Consider the following 17,940-nt stretch of genomic DNA (forward strand, 5'->3'; position numbering starts at 1 on the left):
GGCCTAGCTTCAGGGGCTTGGCCTCTCCAAAACCCCTCCTTAGCCACTGCCTAATTTGGTCTGGGTCCCCCTGCAGTTTTAGGGAGTGACCAAGTACAGATGGAAGGGATGACTCCTGTTATTCAGCCAGCTCTTAGCTGCTGCCAAAGCACAGCTGGTGAGTCCTCACTGTGGGCGGGACCCAGCCTGGGGAACAAAAGCCATAGGACACTTCAGGACCTCATGAGGCTTAAGAAAGAATTGGCCTGGAAGTACGGCAAGTAGACAAGAGGCACCAAACTGAGGGGCAGAGGAAAGAGGTCAGGCTTTGAAGTTAGACCTGGCTTTGCCACTATCTTGCTGTGTTATCTTAGGTAACTAGCACCTCAGTTTGTGCATCTGTAAAATGGGAAGAGCAACTCCTGTTTTATAGGGCTGGCATGGGGGTTGAATGGGGCAACAGAAGTCCAGTCTGAAAGTGCTTCGTTCTTAGCCTCCCCACTCCCAGACTGGGGACCTGCTATCCCTGTATTCAGCAGATGCTGGTTGGCTGCTCCTGGGCAAAAGGGAAATGGGCTATGATGGTGTCTCAAGTCCCAGGCCTACAAATAGATCCAGGCTGTGGGGGATCTGGCCAGTGCTGACACCTAGGGGCTCTTTCAGGGCCAGGTGAGCCTGCACACGCCCTCAGGACAGTTGAGTAAGTCCTGGCTCTGCACCAAGTACCTCAGGCAAGGTAATCACTCTCTCTGGGCCTCAGCTCCTGGGAATCTCTTGGGCAATGGTTGGGGGTGGGCAGGAATCAGAGGTCTTCTAATTGCAAATGGAGTGGGCTGCTTCAAGAGTAGTGAGCTCCCGGCCGGGTGCGGTGGCTCAAGCCTGTAATCCCAGCACTTTGGGAGGCCGAGACGGGTGGATCACGAGGTTAGGAGATCGAGACCATCCTGGCTAACACGGTGAAACCCCGTCTCTACTAAGAAATACAAAAAACTAGCCGGGCGAGGTGGCGGGCGCCTGTAGTCCCAGCTACTCGGGAGGCTGAGGCCGGAGAATGGCGTGAACCCGGGAGGCGGAGCTTGCAGTGAGCTGAGATCCGGCCACTGCACTCCAGCCTGGGCTACAGAGCGAGACTCCGTCTCAAAAAAAAAAAAAAAAGAGTAGTGAGCTCCCTGCTTCTGGAAGTATGTAAGCAATGTAAGCAGGGACTGGACAAGCACTGGGTAGAGATTCACTTGCTCATTAATTCAATAAACTCCTATTGAGATTCTATTTTGGCCCAGGGCCTATGGCCATCGTTGTCATTAGGAGATATAGTGACAAGGCATCTTTACCCTCCTGTAACTTACATTTTTTTTTTTTTTCAGACAGAGTTTCCCTCTTGTTGCCCAGGCTGAAGTGCAAAGGCACGATCTTGGCTCACTGCAACCTCTGCCTCCCAGGTTCAAGCGATTCTCCTGCCTCCGCCTCCCAAGTAGCTGGGATTACAGGGATACGCCACCACGCCCGGCTAATTTTGTATTTTTAGTAGAGACGGAGTTTCTCCATGTTGGTCAGGCTGGTCTTGAACTCCTGACCTCAGGTGATCCGCCCACCTCAGCTTCCCAAAGTGCTGGGATTACAGGTGTGACCCACAGCACTCAGCCCTTTTTTTTTGAGATGGAGTATCACTCTGTCGCCCAGGCTGGGGTGCAGTGGTGCAATCTCAGCTCACTGCAACCTCCGCCTCCCACGTTCAAGAGATTCTCCCTCCCTCAGCCTCCTGAGTAGCTAGGATTACAGGCACCCACCACCATGCCTGGCTAAATTTTGTATTTTTTTAGTAGTGATGGGGTTTCGCCACGTTGGCCAGGCTGGTCTTGAACACCTGACCTCAGGTGATCCACCCACCTTGGCCTCCCAAAGTGCTGGGATTACAGGCGTGAGCCACCACACTCAAGTTTTTTTTCTTTTCTTTTTTTAAAGACAGGGTCTTGCTCTGTTGCCCAGGCTGGAGTGCAAATGGCTTGATCTTGGCTTAACTGCAGCCTCAACCTCTTATGCACAAGTGATTCTCCTGCCTCAGCCTCCCGATTAGCTGGGACTACAGGTGCATGCCAGTATGCCCAGCTAATTTAAAAAAATTTTTAGTAGAGGCCAGGCATGGTAGCTCATGCCTGTAGTCCCAGCACTTTGGGAGGCTGAGGTGGGTGGATCACCTGAGGTCAGGAGTTCAAGACCAGCCTGACTAACATGGAGAAACCCCGTCTCTACTAAAAAAAAATACAAAATTAGCCAGGCGTGATGGTGCATGCCTGTAATCCCAGCTACTTGGGAGGCTGAGGCAGAAGAATTGCTTGAACCCAGGAGGCGGAGGTTGCAGTGAGACGAGACTGCGCCATTGCACTCCAGGCTGGGCAACAAGAGTGAAATTCCATCTCAAAAAAAAAAAAATATTTTTTTTAGTAGAGATGAGGTCTTGCTATGTCGTCCATGGTGGTCTTGAACTCCACGCCTCAGCAATCATCTCACCTTGGCCTCCCAAAATGCTGGGATTGCAGGTGTGAGCCACCACTGCCAACCCATAACTTACATTCTAATGGGGAGACATTAAATACTGCCAAGAAAGTGTGTGCTCCATATTGCAAGGGCTGCTCATGAAACTCCAACCTCCAACCCCTAGAGAAACTGACTTCTAAACTGATTTTTTTTTTTTTTTTTGATATGGAGTCTCGCTCTGTCACTCAGGCTAGAGTGCAGTAGTGCAATCTCGGCTCACTGCAACCTCTGCCTCCTGGGTTCCAGCGACTCTCCTGCCTCAGCCTCCTGAGTGGCTGGAACCACAGGTGCATGCCACCATGCCCGGCTAATTTTTGTTTTATTTATTTATTTATTTGAGACGGAGTCTCGCTCTGAGGCTGGCTGGAATCTCACAGCAAGCTGCATGCCACCCCGAGTGCCTACAGGCTCGCCCGGCTAATTTTTTGTATTTTTTAGTACAGATGGGGGATTTTGCCATGTTGGCCAAAGGCTGGTCTTGAACTCCTGTATTTTTACCTCAGGTAATCTGCCCGATTTGGCTTCCCAAAGTGCTGGGATTACAGGCGTGAGCCACCACGCCTGGCCCTAAACTGAGATTTGAAGGACAAATACCAGTTAAGTAGGGAAGGGATGAGTATTTAGGTCTGAGAGAACAACAGGTGCAAAGGCTCAGAGGCAAGAGAGACATGTATTTTCAAGGAGCTGAAAGTTCAACATGGTCAGAGGGAAGGAGGTACGAAGGGGAGTGGCTGCGCTGAGTGAGGTCAGCAGTCACTCACCAGTCCTCAAGTGAACTGAGACCCACATTAGGGGTCAGGATCCACCCTCTTCCATGATGGTCAGGGATGAGGAGTTAGCCAGGTAAAATTTGTGAGGGGATGACTCAGGGAAGAAGTGATCCCAGCAGAGGTTTGTGTCACTGGGAGAGAGGAAAGACAGCTGAAAGTTGAGTCTGGCTAGAGCCTGGCTGGGGGCTTGGCTGAGAAGAGAGACCTTGGTATTGTGGCCTGTGGGCCTTGCCAAGTGGCCTGAGGGCCATACGGAGCCACTGATGGTTTTGTGCAGGGGAGTGACTCAACCTTGGTAGGAACATGCAGGAAGGTTGTCCTGGGATGCCCTTTAAGGTCTCAGCAGACTGAAACCTCACAGAGCCTCTGGGGAGCCCAGCCATCTTAGGCACAACCTCATTCGAGCCATCAGGGAGGATAAGGAAACTCACTTGTCAGAGGAACTTCAGAGAAGTGAAGAGACAGGTTAGAGGGCCCTGAGCTGGGAGGTGGGGAGCATGGGGAAAGAAGAGGGTGAGGGCTCAGAAAGGCAAGAGCCTGGACACCAGGAGGCGGTGCCTGCTCTTAGCTGGCCACTGACTCCATGATTTAAGAAGGCCCAGCCCCCAGGACCCTGGAGCTGGAAAGACAACGGATTCATCCTAGGATGGGGGAAGCCTCGCCCCCTGAGGTTAAGTGAAATTGCTGTAAGACACAGAGCACATCAGTGGCAGGATTAGGAAGAAACTAGTAACCCTGGAGCACCTAGCACTAGCACCCCTAGTGCAGGGTACTTCCTACCGCGCATCATCTAACGCAGGTGTCGCTTCATTTTACAGATAAGCGGACTAATGTCCAGGAGGCATGGACTCCTGTTCTGGGTTACACAGAGTTAGGGCCAAGAAACCAGGTCTGCAGGCGCCTAGTTTCCCGCAGTTCCTCTGGGTCTGAGTTTGGGGTGGTGGGGAAGAGGCGAGCGTGTCAAGGAGGGTGCGGGGGAGGGTGGGGCTGTGTTTCTGGGACTTTCCTCGCTGAGGTCAGAGGCCCCGAAATAGACGCGCTGCAGCGAGCGCCCGGAGGCCCGGTCACACCCTGTGCCCGGCCCGCCGCGGGGAGCGGTCCAGCCGCAGCGCACTAGCCCTTCGCCGTCCCACTGACCCCCAGAACCGCGCGAGCCTCGCGAACCGCTCGGCGCCCGGTCTCCACCTCGCCGGTTTCATGAACGTGACCCGAACGACCCTGACGCCCTGAAGCCCGCGTGGCCGCCCCACCGCGCCACCGCCGTCTGCGCGGAGGCCAGGCCTCCCCCTACGCCAGCCGCTGCCACCATCTCGACTCCGACGGCTGCGGCAGTGGGTGTAGCCACCGCGCTTGCCAATCAGGAAGTCAGGGCCGGCTCCGGACTCGCCCCTCTGTGACGTCACTCAGCCAGCCCCGGATGCCCCGCCCAGTGGCCTTGCCTGGGAAATGCGACGGGGTACCAGTGGGTGCTGGCCCTCAAAGGGTGAAAATAACTCCCAGGTGAATTGCGCGCATTATAACTGCTCTAAGAAACGCAGCCAGGGCATTTTGAAATGTATTTATTCAATCACTCCTCTTCCAGCCATTTATCTGTCTGTCTGTATGTATGTCTGTCCACTCAGCCAAAGTAATTGGGCGCCTCCTGTGTGCCAGGCGCTGTACTGGGCTCTGGCTATAAAGAAAGATGAACCCTCTGCTTGTCCTCAGGGAGCTCATAATCTAGGGTGGAAGCCTGATGGTAACAAATGCTCATGCCATCGTTTTTATTGCAGTCATGATTAATTCTGGGACGGCGAGATACAGGCTGCTACAATAACCAGGTGTCTAATTTGGATTGGGGCTCAGGTCCCTGGAGAAGTTACATCCAGCCTACTCCTGAAGCAACAAGTGTTCCAGGCAGAGGGAAGAGCTTGTGCAAAGGCAATGAGGCTAGCAGGCTGGAAAATAAGGGAAAAGAAACGGAGTGAGATGAAGCTCTGGAGGTTTAGGGGAGCGAATTATTGAAGACGTTGGAGGCCATAGTAAGGAAATAGAATTTTCTTCTAAGTGCTATGGGCAGTCACTGGATACTTAGTGTTTTAAAATCTCCCTACCTCTGTGCGGAGAATAGACAGGAGCGGACATGGGAGTAAGAGTGGACACAGGGACACCTAGGAGGTGCCCTCCAGCATGGAAGGTAGTAAGCTAGATGAGAGGGAGGCTACCGTGGGTGGGACATGAACAGACTCAATAAATAATTAGGAGATACAATCCTCAGGCAGGTGGGTTGATGGATTGAAAATGGGGGTGGGTGAGGCAGAGGGTGTTAAGATTAAGTCATTTATTCATTGAACAATTATTTATTGAGCCCCTCTGGATGCCAGGCACTGTTCTACAGAGGCAGACTCTGGGTTCAAATCCTTGTCCTGTCACTTGCTAGCTGCTTGCCTTAGGGAACTTATTTAACCTCTCTGTACCTTGATCTCTTCATCTGTAAAATGCAGATCCTAAGAACACCTGAGAGAATTATTGCAACGATGAAAAGAGTTAATATATGTAAACCTTTGGACCTGGGTATTTGGAGTTGGGCTCTGAGGCTGAGGACTTGGACTTGGGTACTTGGGGTTGGGTACTTGGGTCTACTAGTTCTTGGAGTCACCAAGTCTCTATGTCTTTACTGGCTTTATACAGAAAATTAAAAGGGTGACATGCTAGAGCAAGCTGTTCCCACACCGTGAGTGAGACACAGGTATCAGTACAATTTTAAGCTCTCAGGTGATTCCGAGGGGCAGACAAGTTGGCAATTACTGTGGTAGAGAGAAACAAGGAGGCAATTTTAAAGTAGGTGGTCAGGGAGGGCTTCTCTGAGGAGGTGACATTTGAGTGAAAACCAAAGAGGGCAGAAGGAGCCATCATTGAAAAGTTAGGGGGAAAAGCCTTTGGGAAGGTGTCTGGCCTAGGCACCTGCATGCCTGGAGGTGCCTTTGAGCCAAGTGTGAAAGACTGAAGGAGAAATGGGCTTAGTTTGGTGGATTCCAAGGATGAGTGATCATGGCCGAGTGAAGACCCCCACCCCTTCTGCAGATCAGAACCTGGAGCAGCTAAACCACGCTGTGCCCTGGTAGCTGTGGGTGCTGGGAGGCAAGCTCTACTGGTTCCTCAAGAATTTGTGGTCAGGCTGAGGCAGGCAGATCACCTAAAGTCAGGAGTTCAAGACCAGCCTGGCCAACATGGCAAAACCCCGTCGCTACTAAACATACAAAAATTATCCAGGCATGGTGGCGCATACCCAGCTACTCAGGAGGCTGAGGCGGGAGACTCACTTCAACCTGGGAGGTGGAGGTTGCAGTGAGCCGAGATCACGCCATTGCACCATTGCACTCCAGCCTGGGTGACAGTGAGACTCCATCTAAAAAACAAACAAACAAACAAAAAACAAAATAAAAACAACAAAAAAAACTAGCTGGATGTGGTGGTCCATGCCTGTGGTCCCAATTGGGAGGCTAAGGTGGGAGGATCACTTGAGCCCAGGAGGTCAAGGCTGCAGTGAGCCATGATTGCACCACTGCACTGCAGCCTGGGTGACAGAGCAACACCCTGTCTCAAAAAAAAAAAAAAAAAAATTTCTCCCGTGGGGCCACGCCATTTGTTGACACAGATAATGAACCGCTGGGCCCCTGCCAGCTTCTGACTTGGCACTGGACGTTTCTCTGGGAACTGGTGCTTGGAGCGGGGAAATGGGAGCTGGATATTTGAGGCCAAGTACTTGGGGCTGGACTTCTGGGGCTGGGTTCTGAGACCGGAGACTGGGACTTGGATACTGGGGGGTAGGTGCTTGGACTTGCTTTTTGGAATAACCAAGGCTCCATTTCTTTACTAGCCTCTACAAATGAGCCTGTCCCCTAACCTGACTATCCTTTCTGTGGCTTCACGGCACAGAACTTCACAGTTGTGACCTTACCTTGTCTCAGCTGTCTGTTCCATGGAGACCCAGAAGGAGGGAAAGAGAAGTCTGTTGTGGGCCTCTTCAAGGGTCCTTCCTGGGACCCCTTTTCCTCCCGCTAAGCCAGGAAGCTCATGCTCCCTCATCTTCCACCCCTCCCCCAGCCATCTGCTTAAAGGAAGTGGCTCCTCTGTTCTTCACAGGAAGCCACAGGCCTCCCCTGCCTCGGCAGCCTCCCGCTACTGTTGCCCCAGGCCCTCGGCTGGCCCAGACCCCCCTTTCCAGGCAGAATCTAGTGATGCCTCATTCCCAGCAACCCCCTCTGCTGCCCAGCCAAGAAGTGCGTGTGGCGTGCTCCTCTCGTTAACTTTCATCCTTGTGACTTGGGTCTGGGAGCGCAGGCAGTGAGCCTGGAGGTGAGACCTGACTGCAGAGAATCCTGAGTGCTGTGCTCGGGAGTTTGGAGATGCCCAAATTGTAGGACTGAGGACTTGGAGAAGAGAGGAGGAGGTGGGCTCTGGAAGGATTCTCTGATGGACCACTCGTGAGCTTCAGGAGCTCCTGCTGCTGAGCAGGGGCAAGGTCTACTCATTTCCGTCTCTAGCTAACCTTGGTGGGGCCTGCCCCAGGGAGGGCTGTTGGTAATTGTGGAGCTGCTCAAGGCTGATGAGGGCTGATGGATTCCAAGATAGGACTGTACTGCCACCTGGTGGTCAGATAAGCACATAGCACCATGAAATTTTGAGTGCCCCTACCGGGAGAATGGTGATTCAAGGGTATGGGGGTCCTGAAAGGCTCTTAAAGAACAAGGAAATCCCTAGATTAAAATATTTTATTTAAGAGCAAGACACTCCTAACTTGAGCACTTGAGCAAGACATTCTAGGTCTGGACGAGAGTCCAACTCCTTCCCTTCTCCATTTTACAAAGTGGGAAACAGGTCCATAGGAAAGTGATGCGATCAGAGGGCCTCTACATTGGCAGTCAGAGATGGGATCTATTTTTGGATTCTTTTTTTTTTTTTTTTTTTTTTGAGACGGAGTCTCGCTCTGTTGCCCAGGCTGGAGTACAATGGGGTGATCTTGGCTCACTGCAACCTCCACCTCCTGAGTTCAAGCGATTCTCCTGCCTCAGCCTCCCAAGTAACTGGGACTACAGGCATGCACCACCACGCCCGGCTAATTTTTCTATTTTTAGTAGAGACGGGGTAGAGACAAACCCTGCTAGTTTCTGGTTACCCTCATTTGTGACCAAACATGGGCATCACCCCACACCGTCACCCACTTTAGTCACCAAAGTTGGCACTACAGAGTGGCTTTTGGCTGCTTCCAAAAATAAAATTCATCCTCAGAAAGCCAGGATCTGACAGGGCTGAGGGGACTCAGAAGCATGTGCTTCAGGCTCAGCAGATGTTTTAGAGGAGGAAGCTCTGGAGACCACGATATCCAACACCCTCACCCTAGTTTCGAAATCAAGGAAGAAGGCCAGGCGCGGTGGCTCATGCCTGTAATCCCTGCACTTTGGAGGTCGAGGTGGGCAGATCACTTGAGGTCAGGAGTTCGAGACCAGTCTGGCCAACATGGTGAAACCTTGTCTCTACTAAAAATACAAAAATTAGCAGGGCATGGTGGCACACACCTATAATCCTAGCTACTTGAGAGGCTGAGGCACAAGAATTGCTTGAACCCAGGAGGTGGAGGTTGTAGTGAGCCAAGATCGCACCACTGCACTCCAGCCTGGGCAACAGAGCAAGATTCTTCGTCTCAAACAAAAAAAAAAAACAAGGAAACTGTACTTAACTTGTCTGAGGTGACTCAGTCCTGGAGCTGGGCCGGGACTCAGCCATGTATCTCTCTGAAGGTTGCTGCCAGGGAGGCATCTAAAAGTGTATTGAGGCCAGGCGCTGTGGCTCATGCCTCTATTCCCAGCACTTTGGGAGTGATCCTCAGGTGGATCACCTGAGGTCAGGAGTTCAAAACCAACCTGGCCAACGTGGCGAAACCCCTTCTCCACTAAAACTACAAAAATTAGCTGGAGGTGGTGGCAGGTGCCTGTAATCCCAGCTACTTGGGAGGCTGAGGCAGGAGAATCGCTTGAACCTGGGAGGCAGAGGCTGCAGTGAGCCAAGATCACGCCACTACACTCCAGCCTGTGCAACAGAGTGAGACTCCGCCTCAAGAAAAATTTTAATTACTTAACAGTGCATTGAGCATCTCTGGACTTGTGATAGTGAATTCTGGTGTGCGTTCACCCTTCTGCCACAGGCTTTGTAGATGGGATGATTGTGGTCCCTGAAAGCTGGCAAGGGTGAGGGTGGGTGAAAGGAGATAGGGGTGGGAGGTGGTGACAGGGAAGGAAAAGGTGGGGTCCTCAGTGCACCATAAGCCCCAAGTAGGTAGGAACTGGGTTCCATCCACGGTGGTGTCCTTAGCCCCCGCAATCACTTGAAGAATGAAGGCAAGGAGTTATCTCGCACAGGCCGGTCCCAAGGGATCCTGGGGAAGGTGGAATCTCCCTATAAAGAACTGGTCATTTCCAGTGTCATTCAGCCTGAGGCCTGCTGAGGCCTCAGATCTAAAATTCCGGGGCAGAGCTGTCCATCTCTCTGGCCTTGATGCTGTCCAAGGGAATAAGTGGAGGGGGCTTCTTCTAAGGGCAGAGACCCTAATTTGGTGCCAACTTTGGAAGAAATGAAGAATATGGTCTGTGAGCCCCAGAGAGTAAACCCTGACTCCAAAGTCATATGATCTAATTCCTGGTTGTCACTTGGCTGTTTCCTCTTTGTTTTAGGCAAGTCCTTAATCAATCATAACTGACATTTACAGAATGCTTCCTATGTGTTTGGGTTGTCCTTTACTTCCTATTCAGAAGGGCTATGAACTCCATATGCAAACTGTTCTCCCTATCCCCAGAGTCCTATGAGGAAACGGGGGCCTTGCCGAGCCCTCGAAAAGCTGCTGTTACACCCTTTCCCCAGAGCAAAGGGCTGAGTTTATTCTCCATCTGAGGGTGATCACTAGCACTTCTTGAGAGAATAGAGACCTGGCTTCTCCATCTCTGCCTAATCAGAGAAGTACCTGGAAGCTTCTCTCAGTGAGAAGAAACTGAGTTCTGCCTCCCCAAGCACCCTGTGGAATCGAGTCTGTCCATTTAAACAGGAGGCCCTGCTAGGCAGGAGTCCAGAGAAGGGGATGTCTGAACAGAGTCTGGAAGGATAGAAAGGAGTTTTTCAGGCACATGAGCTTCTGAAGACATTCCGGGTAGAGAGACCAACATTTGCTAAGGCCCAGAAACAAAATCAACTGGTTGTGTTCCAGGAGCTGTGGTTGACTCGAAGGGAAAATGGGAATGGGGGTGTGTGGATGGCACAGGCCAGAGCCAGATTGTTTGGGTTTCTCACTGCAAACATGATTGACAGCAGGACAAAGTGTTTTCTGGAAGAAGTTTATTCTGTTTTCTTATCTAGGTTGTTGGGGACAGTGATAGAGAAAGTTCTGGATACTGGGCATGGTCGGCACATGCTTGTAATCCTGCTTGGGAGGTTGAGACAGGAGGATCACTTGAGGCTAGGAGCTGGAGGCTGTAGGGCACTGTGATCGCATCTGTGAATAGCCACTGCACTCTAGCCTGGACAACATAGTGAGAACCCATCTCAAAAAAAAAAAAAAAAAAAAAAAAAAAAAGCAAAGTTCTAGATCCTAACTGGAAGAGTTAGGCTAAGAAGGAAGAAGAGTTCTGGGAGCTGCTGGCTACTCTTCATCCTCCTCACTATCGAGATACTTGTGGGTGGCGTAGCCCAGCAGGGCACCTATTTTACCCATGGCGATGCTGCTGCCGCCAGCCCCTGTAAAGCAAACACAGATGAGTCAGTGGGGCCCAAGCGCCAGGCCCCGGAATCCAGATGTCTGGAAACCATTGGTTGAGTCCAACTCCTCATTTCTAGATGGAGAAACAGAGGCCCTGAGAGGGGATGGCACTACCACAAAGTGAGTCCCATTTTTACCTTGCCTTGACATCCCACATCACAGATGTGTTTCTGTGATGAAAAAGGCAAAAATAATGGCTCCTTCACTGGATGTCTGCCATGGAAATGCCATGTTATTAATCATGTCAACAGCCACCTTCATGGAGCTCTGTGTGGGTGTGGGGGGTTCACAAGCCGGGGATCATTTCATCTTGTCACAGCTACGTGGCATGTGAGAGGACAACTATTTTATAGCCCAGAGGTGTCCCTGGGCTCGCCCACACTCTTCCCCTCCCATTGCAGGGGTGTGGCCCCCTCTGAGCAGGGCTCTCTTATTTTGGGCTGGTTCTTTGGGCTTTTGCCATTCAGAATTGAGAGAAGAGAAAATGCAAGGTTCAGAAAGGCAGAGAGGGAAGTTTGTCGGGGGCAGGTTTTCTCCAGGATTTTGGAGGCCTCAGAGCGAGAGAGAGTGGTGGGGGTAGGCTGGGGAGAGAGGACAGAGAGGGAAGTGAGGCCATTTTTTATGAGTCACTCTGGGCCGGCACAGTGGCTCATGCTTGCAATCTCCCACTTTGGGAGGCTAAAGTGGGACGATTGCTTGAGCCCAGGAATTCAAGACCACCCTGGGTAACACAATGAGACCCTGTCTCTAAAAAAAAAAAATCTGGTGTGGTGGCGGTATGCGCCTGTAGTCCCAGCTACTTGGGAGTCTGAGGCAGGAGGATAGCTTGCACCCGGGAGTTCCAGGCTGCTGTGAACTGTGATCATGCACTGCATTCCAACCTGGCTGTGTGAGACCTTGTTTTGACCTTTATCTATGATAAGTAGATCAATAGACTGATCAATCGATAGATAGAAGAGTCACTGTGAGCTCTATCTGTTCCCTCCATGGTGTTCAAAAAGTGCAAGTCAAGACCACGTTTGGTGTGAGATTGATTTGAGTTACTCTACCACATTTCTTTGCTACTGTGGTCTCTGAGATTGAGCAGATTCAAAATACGTTAAACTGAGGATGATCACCCCAACGCACCGCTGAGAGAACTGAGGCTTGTTGTGATTTGGCCAAAGCATCAGTGAGGCACCCAGCCTTTGAGACTGAGAATGGGGTTTCTGGCATCATACTGACTGGGTCAGAATCTAGGCTGTGGTCTAAACTAGCAGGGAGACTTGAGTAAATTACTTAATTCCTGGCCGGGCACAGTGACTCACACCTGTAATCCCAGCACTTTGGGACTCCGAGATGGGCGGATCAGCTGAGGTCAGGAGTTTGAGGCCAGCTTGGCCAACATGGTGAAACTCCATCTCTACTAAAAATACAAAAATTAGCCTGGCGTGGTGGCGTGTGCCTGTTATTCCAGCTACTCAGGAGGCTGTGGTAGGAAAATCGCTTGAACTCGGGAGGCGGAGGTTGTAGTGAGCGAGATCACACCACTGCACTTCAGCCTGCCTTGGTGACACAGCCAGACTCCGTCTCAAAATAAATAAATAATCACTTAATTCCTGGTAAACTACTTAATTGCTTGAGTAAATTACTTAATTCCTGAGTGCTTCAGTTTCCCCATATGTATGATGAAAATAATAATATTAAAGAACGTTCTACCAGGGGCCCTGGCCCCGCACTCACCAACGCTCTGCAGCGTGGCCACTAGCCCCCCGGCGGGGACGCCGCCCCCATTCATGATCGCAGACCAGCTCATCAGCGAGGCAGCCACCGAGTTGGCCGCGATGCCGGCGCCGGTGAAGCCCAGCGCAGGCAGCCCGGCGACCGCGAGTCCTGGAGGAACAGGAGCGGGTGAGAGAGGGCCCTCGGCAGAGGCCCGCCCCACCTGCCCGAGATTCTCCCCCTCCAGACCCACCTCCTCCGATGGCCATGAAGGTCAGGGCCTTCCAGAACCCGGAGCCGCTGTCCGAGCTCTCCGAGCGCTCTTTCTTGCCTGCAGGAGAGCAGACAAAGCGTAGTGGGGGTGTTGGGGTGGAATGCAGGGGTCCCCTGCTCTGTGTCTGATGCTCAGGACCACTCCTGGAGGCGGGGGCCACCGCTCTCCTACTCAGAGAGCCTCACAGAGCGGAAGGGACTTTTCCCTGGGTGCCGAGCCTGGCACAGAACTAGCATTGAATAAATTTCGGTAGGATGGAGGAATGAACAGAGTAGTGGGATTTGAATCTGGGACTCTGGCGACACCAACCCTGCACTGTCCGTTGAAATGAACCCTGCCAGGGTCTCTACAGAAGCACGCCAGAATCTCTACACTCGGGACCCTGAAACTCTCTCCCTTATCCCACCCTCCTCCCATCCCCCAGCACCCTTATTTGCCTCCTTACTTGTCCCCTTACCTGCACCCTTATCTGTTCCCTTACCTGCACCCTTACCAGCAACCTTACCCGCATCCTTACCGGCATCCTTACCTGCACCCTTACCTGCACCCTTACCGGCATCCCTACCTGCACCCTTACCGGCATCCTTACCTGCACCCTTACCGGCACCCTTACCTGCATCCTTACCGGCACCCTCACCTGCATCCTTACCGGCACCCTCACCTGCATCCTTACCGGCACCCTCACCTGCATCCTTACCGGCACCCTTACCTGCATCCTTACCGGCACCCTTACCTGTATCCTTACCGGCACCCTTACCTGCATCCTTACCTGCACCCTTACCCACATTCTCACCTGCCTCCACCCCGCTGCAAGTGAAGAGCAGCAGGTAGCACAAGAAAAGCGATACCGCCTTCTGCCGCATGGTGGCGCCGCGCGCAGGCTCCGTCGCTAGACCTGCGAATAGGCGAGAGGGAGATGGTCACCGGAGCATTTTTGGAGCTCATCAGCTCCGTTGTTTTCCCTTCCAATTCGGACTGAATCAGTAAAAAGCAGCGAGGTGCGGTGAACGGAATCCAGGATCCCTCTCAGGAGCCTCGGGAATCCGTTTCCTCTCCGCATCAGTGGCAGAGATGTCCCTGCCCCAACCGGTGGGTGTGCGGATTCGCACGGTGTTTACCGCAGATGTCAATATCATGACTGTGGTTGTTCTTGGCCTTGTACCCAAGTGACCTTGGGCAGGATACCAGGGTACTTTGCTTCTCTGGGCTTCAGTTTATTTATTTCTAAAATTAGGGTATTAATAGAGTCTATTTCAGAGGGTACTTGTGAATTTAGTAACTGTTCCACGCTGTATCCCCGGCACTTTGAACAGTGCCTGACGCATTGAATTTGCTTAAAAAAATTTTTTTTTAAGATAAACTCATTCTTACAATGCATTGAATATCTACAGGCACCAAACATTGGCCTCACATCGATTTAATTTTTTTCAGAAAGAAAGTACGGAAGGGCGTGTGGAAAAAGAAACTCAGTTTCCCTCACTGTACAAGAGGCTTCTGATAGCAGATGTGTGGAGGTTCCTCCCCACCAGCAAGCAAGCAATCAGTCCTCTGGTGAACACCAGCTGAGGGTCCCCAAATTCCATTCTGACACCACTATGGGTAGATAGTGGCCGATCGCACATGTTGAGGGTTCAGTCCCCCAGACTGCCCATTGAAAGCCCTAGGTTGTTTGACCTGTGCTTCTGACTGACTATAGATTGGGGTTCCCACAATTCCCTTCTGCAGTTTTATTAATTTGCTAGAGCAGCTCACAGAACTCAGGGAAACACTTTGCTTACATTTACTGGTTTCTTTCTATAAAAAAAAAATTGATCTTGTGTTGTTTTGAGACAGGGTCTCACTCTGTTGCTCAGGCGGGTGTGCCGTGGCCCCATCTCAGCTCACTGCGACCTTCGCCTCCCAGGCTCAAGTGATCCTCCCACTTCAGCCTCCAGAGTAGCTGGGACTACAAGTATGCACCACCGCACCCAGCTTTTTTTTTTTTTTTTTTTTTTTTTTTTTTTTTTTTGAGACAGAGTTTCACCATGTTGCCTGGTCTTGAACTCCTGAGCTCAAGCAATCTGCCTGCCTCAGCCTCCTAAAGTGTTGGGATTACAGGCGTCAGCCACCACACCCAGTCACATTTACTGATTCCTTATGGATATTACAAATGCTGCAGATGAAGAGATGCACAGGGCAAGGTATGGGAGAAAGGGCATGGAGTTTTCATTCCTCTCCAGAAGCACCACCCACTGGGAGCCTCTTTGTATTCCGCTATCTGGAAGCTCGTCAAACCCTGTCCTTTTGTGTTTTTGTGGAGGCTTCATTACATAGGCACGACTGATTAAATCATTGCCCATTGGTAATCAGCTTTACCTTCAGCCCCTCTCCCCTCCCCAGAGGAAATGCCAGCCATCACTCAACTTATTAGACAGTTAACACTCAAAAGATATTTATCACTTTGAAGATTCCAAGGATTTTAGGAGTTGTATGCCAGCAACTGGGGGATGAAAAAATATATTTTACAATATCACAAGGGATAAAGGTCACACAGCAAATTGTGCAACATGGGTATACATTCAAGACTGTCAAAATTCAGAACCTATGCTCTTTCCTTTATACCACAAAACTGGAAAATGCGTATGCCCTCAGACTCACCTCTAACGCGACCTTTGTCAGCTCAATGCCATTTCCTTAAATTAAAAAGAAAAACAAGAAACTCCTCTCAAGTATTGAGTACTTAGCACTTTATGGCATGCAGTCCACGTGTATCTATAATGATACCATGAAGTCGGTACCATTGTTATCAACCACATGTTATAGGTAAGGAACTGAAGCTCAGAGAGGTTAAGTAATATTCCCAAGGCTGCCTAGCCAGGTCATGGAAAAGTCAGGGTTTAAACCCACAATTGGCTAATACCCAAAGCCCACTTTTTTTTTTTTTTTTTGGAGACAGAGTCTCATTCTGTCACCCAGACTGGAGTGCAGTGGCGTGATCTCAGATCACTGCAACCTCCGCCTCACAGGTTCAAGGGATTCTCCTGCCTCAACCTCCTGAGTAGCTGGGATTACAGCCATGTGCCAGCATGCCCGGCAAATTTTTGTATTTTTAGTAGCGACGGGGTTTCACCATGTTGGCCAGGCTGGTCTCGAACTCCTGATCTTGTGATCTGCCCACCTTGGCCTCCCCAAAGTGCTGGGATTACAGGTGTGAGCCACCGCGCCCGGCCCCGGCCCCAAAGCCCACATTTTTAACAACCATTCCAGATGGCTTCATCTATCCTCAAAGATGAACTCACTGTCACATTTGATCCTATAATAAAGGGGCTTCTAAAATCATCCAGTCCTTTGAGCAGGTAAGGCAACTTAACCTTCCTTCTACAGAGGAAGCAATTAAGGTTCCAAGAGGTGACAGGGCTAAGGCCACAGATGGCTGATATTGCACCTGTAACCTGGGTCTCATGCCTCTTGGGGTTTTGTATCCAGTCTCCCTAAAATCTCCAACCCATCCTCTTAGACAAGTCCCAGCCCAGGGCACTAAAAGGGACCCAGGGATGCTGCTCCCTGGAGAAGGGGCCTCCTGGCTCTCAGAACATGAGATTTACAGGCAGGCAGGCAGCCTGGCAGAGGGTGGCAGCTTGATGCCCACACTTCATAGCTCCTGAGTTTACCTTGGAGGACAGAAGAGAAGCAATCTTCAGCCCGGAGCCTGCTGATAGATGGGCACAGCGGCGAGTAAACGGTTCTCTGGCTGAAGGCTGGCTTTTTATCATCACTTGCGGATCCTCCCACGTCTCACCCCAGGCAGCCAATCCCTGCCGGAGTTTCTATTTCTGCACTCTGCAGTTTCCTTTTCCCCTCTCTCCCAGCCCCTGCGCTCTGCAGTTTCATTTTCCCCTCTCTCCCAGCTCCGCCCAGCAGAAGCATTTGTGTGCTGCCTGCTGGCAGAAAAATACACTTCAAGCTGAGGACTTTTGGAGCCCCTAAGGGTATTCAAAGCATGTCACACTATGGTGACAGCTACGGCCATACTGGGCTTAGTGAAGCCTGATCACCAGCTCTCCCTGGGGCACACAGGCCTTTCACCCTTCAATCCAACTGATAAACAACACCTACCATTTATTGAGCACTTGCTGCATGCCAGGATCTGTGCAAAGTGCTCTATTTACATGATCTTTTTCCAATCCCACAGTAGTCATGTGACACACCATATGCTGTTTATAATCCCCCAGAACTTTAGAAATTAAGTCACTTTGTTCCATTGTCTCTCAGGCTGGCTGCTTCTGCGGCATGGGCATATGGTAAGACCAGTGAAGCCTGTGTTCGTGTGGCCATCATGATACATCTTGAGTTTCAAGATGGGTCCTCTGGCCCTAGGTAATGAACTGAGCATTCTTTAAAGCCTTTGGCTGGTGATGCTTGAAGCACTATAGGTCAGAAATGCAACCTCCATTTGGAAAACATAGAAATTCCGGTAAGGATGAATCATTGCCTTCTCCCAAGTGGAAGGGGTCTGAAATAATTGACCTGCCACCAGATGGCTGGCTATTCTCATTGAGCAATTTTGCCATATTGCTACCTGCTGCTGGAAGATTGGCTACATTTTGGCAATTGCCAGATCAGTTTTTGTGAGAGGGAGCCCAAGTTGTTGGACTCATTTCTAACCCCCATCCTTACCTTGCAATAGACACTCATAGGTCCATTGCAAGGCAATAGTGGGGCTAAGTTGAGAGGCTGGCTGACGTCCACGGGATGGGACATCCTGCCCATCGGGCTGTAAATCTTCCTCTGCAACAGGTGATCTCTGGTCGGCATTAACATGAGACACAGAGATCCACGTGCTTTATGTCCATTCAGAGTTCATTCTTATGCCCCAACCCACACCTGCTTATTCCCAATCTTCCAATCTTGTTCCA

At 51.0% G+C, this 17,940-nt stretch overlaps 2 protein-coding genes across 4 annotated transcripts in view; one reads left to right on the plus strand and one right to left on the minus strand.

Moving 5' to 3' along the window:
• Positions 1-4,826: 4,826 nt before the first annotated feature.
• On the minus strand, positions 4,827-16,849 carry IFI6 (interferon alpha inducible protein 6). 3 transcript variants are annotated; one of them, XM_050796727.1, is made up of 6 exons: positions 16,696-16,849; positions 13,839-13,940; positions 13,025-13,102; positions 12,793-12,942; positions 6,587-6,672; positions 4,827-5,221 (listed from the first exon to the last, which is right to left on the minus strand). In XM_050796727.1, the coding sequence occupies exons 2-5, from the start codon at positions 13,906-13,908 to the stop codon at positions 6,623-6,625; spliced, it is 348 nt and encodes a 115-aa protein (XP_050652684.1). In that variant the 5' UTR covers positions 13,909-13,940; positions 16,696-16,849; the 3' UTR covers positions 4,827-5,221; positions 6,587-6,622. The 3 variants fall into 3 exon arrangements, with proteins under 3 accessions (XP_050652684.1, XP_050652674.1, XP_050652664.1); XM_050796717.1 differs by lacking the exons at positions 4,827-5,221; positions 6,587-6,672 and adding exons at positions 10,633-11,048; positions 15,449-15,524 and having other exon boundaries at positions 16,696-16,818; XM_050796707.1 differs by lacking the exons at positions 4,827-5,221; positions 6,587-6,672 and adding an exon at positions 10,633-11,048.
• PPP1R8 (protein phosphatase 1 regulatory subunit 8) overlaps positions 13,198-17,940 on the plus strand; it is a 183,422-nt gene continuing 178,679 nt past the window's right edge. The window contains exon 1 of the mRNA XM_050795795.1: positions 13,198-13,201. The gene's annotated coding sequence lies outside the window, so the exon portion shown is untranslated. The remainder of the gene's footprint in view (positions 13,202-17,940) is intronic.

The sequence above is a fragment of the Macaca thibetana genome, chromosome 1 (genome assembly GCF_024542745.1).
Source record: "Macaca thibetana thibetana isolate TM-01 chromosome 1, ASM2454274v1, whole genome shotgun sequence".
NCBI lineage: Eukaryota > Metazoa > Chordata > Mammalia > Primates > Cercopithecidae > Macaca > Macaca thibetana.

Coding starts and splice junctions, on each gene's coding strand:
- IFI6 (XM_050796707.1), bottom strand. CDS start 13,908: ATGCGGCAGAAGGCGGTATCGCTTTTCTTGTGCTACCTGCTGCTCTTC. Junction 13,103..13,838: donor TTGCAGCGGGGTGGAGGCAG/GTGAGAATGTGG, acceptor GCTCTCCTGCAG/GCAAGAAAGAGCGCTCGGAG. Junction 11,049..12,792: donor GGCCACGCTGCAGAGCGTTG/GTGAGTGCGGGG, acceptor TTTGCTTTACAG/GGGCTGGCGGCAGCAGCATC.